This window comes from Henckelia pumila, chromosome 4, assembly GCF_033568475.1.
Source record: "Henckelia pumila isolate YLH828 chromosome 4, ASM3356847v2, whole genome shotgun sequence".
NCBI lineage: Eukaryota > Viridiplantae > Streptophyta > Magnoliopsida > Lamiales > Gesneriaceae > Henckelia > Henckelia pumila.
In genome coordinates this window covers 32,115,033-32,124,309 of record NC_133123.1, presented here as the reverse complement: position 1 = coordinate 32,124,309, position 9,277 = coordinate 32,115,033, and the positions used below count along the sequence as shown (strand labels likewise).

Below are 9,277 nucleotides of genomic sequence, written 5' to 3'. Positions count from 1 at the left end.
AGCATCTTCAGACAGCCTTGCAGACTTTGAGGGAGCATCGTTTGTATGCAAAGTTCAGCAAGTGCGAGTTTTGGCTTGAGCAGGTGGCATTTCTTGGCCACATTATTTTGAGAGATGGGATTGCAGTTGATCAGTCGAAGGTTGAGGCAGTGCAGAATTGGGGTATTCCGAAGAATGCTTCGGAGATTCGCAGTTTCTTGGGTTTGGCAGGATATTATAGGAAGTTCATTAAGGGTTTTTCCTCTATTGCAGTACCCTTGACTTCCTTGACCAAGAAGAATGCGAAGTTTATCTGGAGTTCAGACTTTCAGAGGAGCTTCGATCAGCTGAAGGAAGCACTCACTACTGCACCAGTGTTAGCGATGACAGTACCACACGAGGAGTTAGTGGTGTACACCGATGCATCTAAACTGGGTGTAGGCGCAGTACTTATGCAGTGTGGTAAGGTTATTGCGTATGCGTCGAGGCAGCTGAAGATTCATGAGCAGAATTATCCGACGCATGACTTGGAGTTAGCAGCAGTGGTTTTCGCTTTGAAAATCTGGAGGCACTATCTGTATGGAGAGAAGTGCAAGATTTTCACAGACCACAAGAGTCTCAAATACTTCTTCACACAGAAGGAGTTGAACATGAGACAGCGCAGATGGTTGGAGTTGGTGAAAGACTATGACTATGACATTAGCTACCATCCGGGTGAAGTTAATGTAGTGGCCGATGCTTTGAGTCGGAAGTCGTCAGTGGTATCATGTTTGACCGTACAGTTACCACTACAGAGCGAGATTCAGAGATTTGGCTTGGAGTGTTATCCGAGTGGTCATGCACCGAGCTTGTCAGTGTTGACGGTGCAGCCAGTTCTGCGAGATCGGATTAGGGAAGGACAGTCTACGGATGAGGAGTTGCAGCGATGGAGACAGAGAGATGAGGCTAGAGGTAATCTCTTGTATACAGTGGAGGATGGTATCGTTCAGTACCGTGGTAGGATGTGGGTACCGAACGTCGATCAGTTGAGAGCTGAGATTTTAGCAGAGGCTCACACATCTCCGTACTCCATTCTCCCCGGAAGTACGAAGATGTACAAAGATTTGCAGCTATTGTATTGGTGGCCCGGGATGAAGAGTGACATCGGGAGAGTGGTGTCAGAGTGCTTGACTTGTCAGCAAGTCAAGGCAGAGCATCAGCGTCCAGCAGGACTTCTTAGACCTCTTCCTATTCCGAAATGGAAATGGGAGAATATTACGATGGACTTTGTGGTTGGCTTACCGAGGAGTGCCAGAGGTTGCACAGCGATTTGAGTGATTGTGGATAGACTCACCAAGTCAGCTCATTTCTTGCCGGTAAGGACTACTTATTCTTTGACACAGTATGCAGAGCTTTACATCAGAGAGATTGTTAGACTGCATGGCATACCAGTGTCTATTGTGTCAGACAGAGATCCGAGATTCACATCTGCGTTTTGGAAGAGTCTGCACACGGCTTTGGGGACGAGGCTTTTGTTCAGTACATCATTTCATCCCCAGACAGATGGTCAGTCTGAAAGGGTGATCCAGGTTCTCGGGGATCTTCTAAGAGCTTGTGTCATTGATTTTCGGGGCTCTTGGGAGACTAGGCTGCCATTAGTGAAGTTTACCTATAACAACAGTTTTCAGTCGTCTATAGGTATGGCTCCTTATGCAGCATTGTATGGGAGGAGATGCAGATCTCCTGTGCATTGGGATGAGGTTGGTGAGCGGATTTTGCTGGGTTCTGAGATTGTGCAGCAGACAGCTGACATAGTGACTCAGATTCGAGATCGGATGAGGACTGCTCAGAGTCGGCGGAAGAGTTATGCAGATGCCAGACGACGAGATTTGGAGTTCGCTGTAGGTGATCACGTATTCCTGAAGGTGTCACCTATGAAGGGAGTAGTGCGTTTTGGCCGGAGAGGCAAGCTTAATCCGAGGTATATAGGGCCATTCGAGATCTTGGAGAGAGTTGGCACGTTGGCCTAACGTTTAGCTCTACCACCAGGGCTAGCGGCAGTGCACAACGTTTTTCATGTATCCATGCTTCGGAGATATGTCTCCAACCCGTCGCATGTGTTGGATTTCGAGCCCTTACAGTTGCCACCAGATCTAGTGTATGAGGAGAGGCCAGTGCGGATCTTGGCAAGGGAGGAGCGAAGGCTTAGGACGCGGGTCATACCGATGGTCAGAGTCCAGTGGCTGAATCACTCGGAGGAGGAAGCTACTTGGGAGACCGAGGCAGATATGAGGACTCGCTACCCGGAATTGTTCGGGTAAGTACTTTAATTTCGAGGACGAAATTCAATTTAAGGGGGGGAGAATTGTAACACCCGATATTTTAAATACGTAAATCCGCATGCATAATTAGGATATTTAATTATTTAAATTTTAGATTTATGGGTTAAATAATTATGTGAATTATTTGTGCATGATTTAACTTATTTTTTTAAGCATTTAACCCATAATTAGTGATTTTTATGATTTTTAGTATTTTAATTATTTTATCGCGTAGACGGGACCGTGGACGGACGAGATGACAACTTTCTAGCCAATTAATTTCATGAGCCTTTTTAGAGCCCTAAAATATTATTTTGAGTTTTATTATCTCAAAATTTTTAGTATTTAATTTTATATAATTTTAGGAGTCCATTTTTATTCAAAATAAGCCAAAATATTGACTTTTTAGTATTTTTAAAATTCCCTAAATTTATAATTTCGGGATTTTCATATGTTTAACTTAAATTATCAGATTTTAACTTTTAGTTAGAGTTTTAAAATTTTATGTTTTATATTTAAACCTTTTAATTATCCTAAAACCTATTTTAATTAAAATAAAAACTCTAACCTAATCTACCCCAAACCCATCGACCAAAAGCTCTTAGCCACCTCCCTCTCCTCCATCTTCATCTTCTTCCTCGAACCAAAGCCAAGGCGACTCCATAGCTCGACTTCTGTAAGTTTCGAAGGGTTGTTCATCGTTCGTCGTCCCGGGAATCGTTCTACGCGCTTCTAAACTCAAACATCGGTGAAAGGCATGATTCTTTTTATTTTTAACATACTATATCAGTGTTTATACGTGTGTGTGTGCGTGAGCATCGTTCTCCTTCAAAGAATTTTCAGAAAAACAATTAGTTGTGTGGTTTGAAGTTTGTGTATTCCTTGTTCATTCATCTCACGTTTTTGTCATGCTTGGATCGAGTCTAGCTGCTGGCCGGGTCTAGGAGGTTGTGTAGAAGGGGTCTAGGCTAGATTGGCTCGAGTGGTTCGAGCCAAACGAGCCTAGAACCATGGCTGGAGCAGTTCGGCCGAGAGGAGGTGCGCAAGTAGGGTTTTTGGAAGAGAGGCGCGGGTTCGTAAGGCTGGGTGCATGGGGCTCAAGCCAGGGTATGGTTCGAACCGACAGGACCCTGGGAAGGTCCTGCCGGCGGCGCTCCGGTCGGTCGTGGCCGGAGCGGGGCGGCAGCAGGCTATGAAGGCCTGCTGCCCGTGCGGCGCGGCAAGGGAAGAGGGTTGGGGTGTTGGGTTCGGGCTAGGGTTTTTAGGTGTGGTCCGGGTCGGGTCTGTGGTCCGGGTCGGGTCAGTAGGGTAGTGGGTCGGGTTAAGTGGGTCCGGGTCCGGGTTCGGTGGGCCGGGCTCGAGTCTTTTTATTTTTAAAACATTTTATGAATTAATGGGTTTTTGGGCCAAATAATTAGAAATAAAATTATTTGGACTCCCAAATAATTTTATTTGGGCTTTTAAAATTTTAATCAAGTTAGTCCATTAATTTTATGGGCTTCCAGTCTTTGGGCTTTTGGGCCCATTGGGCCAGTTTAAGTTGTTATTGGGCCTAGAATGTTTTATGGGCTTTAAATTATTTTATTGGGCTTAGAACAATTTTATTGGTCTTAAGTATGTTATTGGGCCAGATTTAAGTAAATGAGCTTGAGTGTTAGGGCCAGCAGTCCAGGACCATCCATGAGAAAATTGCATGTGTCCTGATTATATATTTAATTATTTTTATGCATTGAAGTTATTTTAATATTTATATGTTAGTAAGAAATTTAAATTAAATATATATGAAGGACACACATTTTAATTAAGTACATGCATTCATGAAATAATTTTATGCATAATTAAATGTTTAAGGTTGAGCAATAATAAAATATTTTATGTTGGAAGTTGAAGTAGTGTGACAATTTAAGGGGGATTCGTCCCCATATGTGAACTATTGAAGGGCAGTTTACTGCCAATTTAAGAGGTGATTCGTCACCGCCACGTACGTTGGTTTCCACGCTGATCAGTATTTAATGTATGATTTAAGGTTATACTACGGATACAACCATGCGATGTTAGAAAATTAATTGCTCAACAATGTTTATGTATTATGTTATTTAAGTTAAGTTAAGTTATGTTATGTTATGAAATTTTCAAGCATGCTCATTCATGTATATGTATGTATTAGTATTTAATTGTTTTAAATTATTTTAAACCCTTGTTATGTTAGCATGTTGGGCCTCTAGGCTCACTACACTGGTATGGTGCAGGTGAGTTCGTAGAGGAGGATGTAGCTCCTACCGGCGGCGAAGACATATGAGCGGACATGCAGTGACCCCGTGACCGTGATAGATGTTTGAGTCACATTGCATGTTTTGATTATGTCAGCACGTTACACATTTTATATTATTTTTCAGTGGTTGTGAGTTTTGAATATTTTATTGAATATTGTCAGTGCATGCAAACTTTAATCATTTTATTTATGCAGTATTTTTAATTAAATGTTTGACTCAGATATTTATTTTATTTAAAGAATGCATTTTTATTTAAGTATTTATTTATTTATTTATTTATTTTTAAATTTTTTTATTCTGTGCATATATGTATGGGCATATATGTACATATTTTATTTAGTAAATATAAAAAAAAAAAAATTTCCGCATATTTATTTATTAATTATAGAGTTAGGGTCATTTCATTTATTATTAAAACAACTTTTAAAACATTTTATAAAAAAAATTTAAAAAACGTTTTTATAAAAAAATTTTATAAATACATGTCGGAACGAAGCCTAATTATCCGAACGAACTTGACTGACTATTTTAACTAATGGGCTAGTAGGGCTCCTACATCATACTGGGTCGTAAGTTGTTTGGTTTTGATCGGATGATTAATGGGCTTGTAATGGGCTTCTATATATGGGTGTCCTGGAAACCAAAACCCTAAACCCCTTGTCCCATCACTCTCTCCCTTCTCCTCCTCAGGTTCTGGACATTTTTTCTCAAATTTACGTTCGAATTTTTCGACATGGCGGAAATCAAGCTTTCCGAGATGCGAGATTTGACCCGAATTGAAAGAATCGGAGCTCATTCCCATATCCGGGGCCTGGGCCTCGACTCCGCCCTTGAACCACGCTATTCCTCCGAGGGTATAGTCGGCCAGACCTCCGCCAGGAAAGCTGCCGGAGTCATCGTTAAAATGGTGCAGGAAGGAAAAATTGCCGGCCGAGCGGTCCTCCTTGCTGGCCAGCCTGGCACCGGGAAGACCGCTATCGCCATGGGCATGGCCAAATCCCTCGGCCAAGAAACCCCTTTTGCTATGCTCGCTGGAAGTGAACTGTTTTCCCTCGAGATGTCGAAAACTGAGGCGCTGATGCAGGCCTTCAGGAAGGCTATCGGGGTTAGAATTAAGGAGGAAACCGAGGTGATTGAAGGTGAAGTGGTGGAGGTACAAATTGACCGACCTGCGGTGGCGGGGGCCGCTTCTAAGACCGGGAAGCTGACCCTAAAGACGACGGAGATGGAGACGGTGTATGATTTGGGTGTGAAGATGATCGAGGCGTTGGGGAAGGAGAAAGTGCAGAGTGGGGACGTGATTGCCATTGACAAGGCATCTGGGAAAATATCGAAGCTGGGTAGATCTTTCTCGAGGTCTCGGGATTATGATGCTATGGGGGCGCAGACCAAGTTCGTGCAGTGCCCGGATGGGGAGCTGCAAAAGAGGAAGGAGGTTGTGCATTGCGTTACCCTTCACGAGATAGATGTAATCAACAGCAGGTACTGAAAAATAAACATTTATCTGTTTAATGTCGTGAAGTGTCACTTGCTCATTCTTAAATCTTATGTGCCTTGTTTGGTTGAGATTTTTTCCTGTGTAGATTGTTTCCAGCTTGTAAGTTGACTGTGTGCTCGCGCGAGCGAAATATATTTGTAGAAAGAATCTCCTTAGAAGCTAGAAATCACTTGGTGCAAGTTTTAGCTTCGTATCTGAGCTAAATGCTTTATTTACGCTGAAGAAATTGTATGAAATTACTTCCTTTTAGCTGAGAATTTAGCATTAAACTTGTCAGAAAATTGCGATTGGTTTTGCCTGATTCCCATGCTACTTTATGGCATATATATGCATATGCACGAGTACAATGCATTGGTTTCCATTGTGAAGTTGTTTACTTGGCTGTCTTCATAAGTCTATTTTTGGGCATCAGCCACACCTGTTGTTTGCCCGATTCCAAGGGTTAATATCTATCTGATTGTACCAGATAACTTGTTAACAGGAATTAGAAATGCGTAGTGAACTCCACAATTGATATATTTTCAAAAACATTCTGCTAGATTCATCTCGAGTAGCTTGAGTTTGTTGTCTATTATAAGATAATGGTCCTCCTCTCTTGCTATTCACCGCTGACTGTCATCACGTAATTCAGAACACAGGGATTTTTGGCTTTGTTCACTGGTGATACCGGAGAAATTCGTGCTGAAGTTAGGGAACAAATCGATACAAAGGTTGCTGAATGGAGGGAGGAAGGAAAAGCAGAAATTGTACCAGGTGTACTTTTTATTGACGAAGTTCACATGCTTGACATTGAGTGCTTTTCTTTTTTAAACCGTGCATTGGAGAATGATATGGCACCTATAGTAGTGGTTGCCACCAACAGAGGGATTACCACTATTCGAGGCACAAATTACAGATCCCCACATGGTATTCCAATTGATTTTCTCGATCGTCTGTTAATCATCTCTACACAACCGTACACACCAGAAGATATTCGAAAAATCTTGGACATCCGATGCCAAGAGGAAGATGTAGAAATGTCCGAGGATGCTAAGGTTTTGTTGACGAAAATTGGAGAGAATACCTCTTTGAGATATGCTATAAACCTAATCACTTCCTCTGCTCTGTCCTGCCTAAAACGGAAGGGAAAACTTGTAGAAATTGAAGACATTAGCAGAGTATACGAGCTATTTTTTGATGTGAAGAGGTCGACACAATACTTAATGGAGTATCAAAGTCAGTACATGTTCAGCGAGGTGCCAGCAGCGGAGGGAGATGGCAATGAACCCAGTGCTATGGTTTCATAATAACGAAAAACCGACTATTGCTGTGGTATATTCTGACCCTGACATCGTGAGTCGGCCTGGGGCATTCATGTCTATCATTATGAAACGACAAAGGTAGTTTGAATTAAAGCAATGTGATCGATTTTTGTAAATTAAGGTGCTTAAAGCTTTGAATACTCTGATGCCAGTATCGTTATCCGTAGATTTCTCTCTTGAATTATCTGGTTTTCTAATATGTTCCATATATATCGAGTTGTCTGTATCCTTAAGATGCTTGGTTTCGAGCTTGGCAGCGAAGGGCGAAGAGAGTATGCTCTAAGTTTGAAGATCTAACATATTGCTTTGGCTTTCGCTTATAGTCGGTTTGTTTGTTTCAAACAATTGTCTTCAAGGGTTTGGTAGGTACCAATCTTGCATAGAGTCTACGGAAGAGCAGGTGTTTAATTTGAATGTAATAATTTTAATTCGCGTGAGTGACAATGATATAATCCCACCAGGCCCACGGGTGGCCACCTCGAATTCTCCATAGGGAACACTATCATTGACTCAAACAATTGGTTGATGAAATAGTGCATGGCCTTTGTTTATGTTCCAATCATGCAATGCATACCGTATAGCACCAAAGGTTCCAATCAATTTCGACATAAACATCTTTCAATCGAAAAGTTGTAACGATATAAACATTTATCTCAATCGAAAGTGAAAGGGCCCGTGTCCTGACTTAATATTTAATAATCAAACAACCAGGATTAATTAATGTAAACAGGGAAAACGAGTTAAAAATTTGCGATTTGGGCCTATAGAAAATTCGGCATGACCTATTCGTAAATAGGACGTCCCAAAAACATGTACAACACAACCAGCAATATATATTCGAAAATGGAGTCACAACTCCAATTCACAAACCTATAGCCGCACTGGCCAGGACTAAACACATGCAGAGCCGGCAAGGCTCGATCACACAAATACCAATTCAAAACAAAGTCCAAAACTAACGATACAGATACACAGGGCATCACCCCGACAAATATAAAACTCGCTAAACTGATATATACATATATCTGGGAACATGACTCCAAGCTCGACTCACTGGGTACCACTAGATGACGCTCCACCAGAAGCGTCAAATCCCCCTGGATAACCTGCTATGGAATCACAAACAACTACAGTATAAAAAGAAAACAGGGGTCGGACCTCAGTACGAAGAACTAGAAAAATTACGACAAATATAAATGACATGAATAAAATCAAGTACAATGCAATGAAATTCAATGTAATGCGTGACAGTTATCAATAGAATAAGGGATACCAAATGGAGTCCAAACGAAACGTATCACAATAATCTCAGTGGCCACCCGTGCCAGGAACGTAGCAGACCTCGAATCATCACTGCTAATCCACACACGTAGCATCAAGGGCGACAGGAGCTACCCGTCCGGCCTCATGCTGTCATCAGGAGTGTCGTACGTAGCATCGAGAGCACGGTTGCTACCCGCTCGGTCTCGTGCTAACTCAGGAGTGCACTAAATAATGTCACTCGCTCCATCGATGACTCAATACATCTCAAGAGATCAATATCAATAGCAATCAAAGGAGTCAAGGCTCAACGTGCTATGAAAAACTGTTAACATGCTCATTTGACGAATATCCCTTAATATTTTTAATAAAAATATATTATTTTATTAAATAAAAATAGGGATTATTCTCAATTCTGCACATTAACAATCAATGTAAATGAGTGAATGCAATCATATAATTCACAGAAGCACATAAAGCACATTATCACTCATTACAAAATACTTAATATCATTACATGTTATTATAGGCGTCGTAATATAAAAATCTCATACGTACCTCAATCAACACTTAATTTACCACATAAATATCTCAAGTATTTCTCGGATATTCCAATCCCAAATTTTCAGAATCTGTAATTCCAAACAAATTGCTCATAAATCCTGA

The 9,277-nt window shown here is 41.4% G+C and overlaps 1 protein-coding gene across 1 annotated transcript; it reads left to right on the top strand.

Annotated features, from left to right (window-relative positions):
• Positions 1-5,221: 5,221 nt before the first annotated feature.
• On the top strand, positions 5,222-7,648 carry LOC140864730 (uncharacterized). Its single transcript, XM_073269063.1, has 2 exons — positions 5,222-6,034; positions 6,682-7,648. The coding sequence occupies exons 1-2, from the start codon at positions 5,286-5,288 to the stop codon at positions 7,334-7,336; spliced, it is 1,404 nt and encodes a 467-aa protein (XP_073125164.1). The 5' UTR covers positions 5,222-5,285; the 3' UTR covers positions 7,337-7,648.
• The last annotated feature ends 1,629 nt before the right edge of the window (positions 7,649-9,277 follow it).

Coding starts and splice junctions, on each gene's coding strand:
- LOC140864730 (XM_073269063.1), top strand. CDS start 5,286: ATGGCGGAAATCAAGCTTTCCGAGATGCGAGATTTGACCCGAATTGAA. Junction 6,035..6,681: donor ATAGATGTAATCAACAGCAG/GTACTGAAAAAT, acceptor CACGTAATTCAG/AACACAGGGATTTTTGGCTT.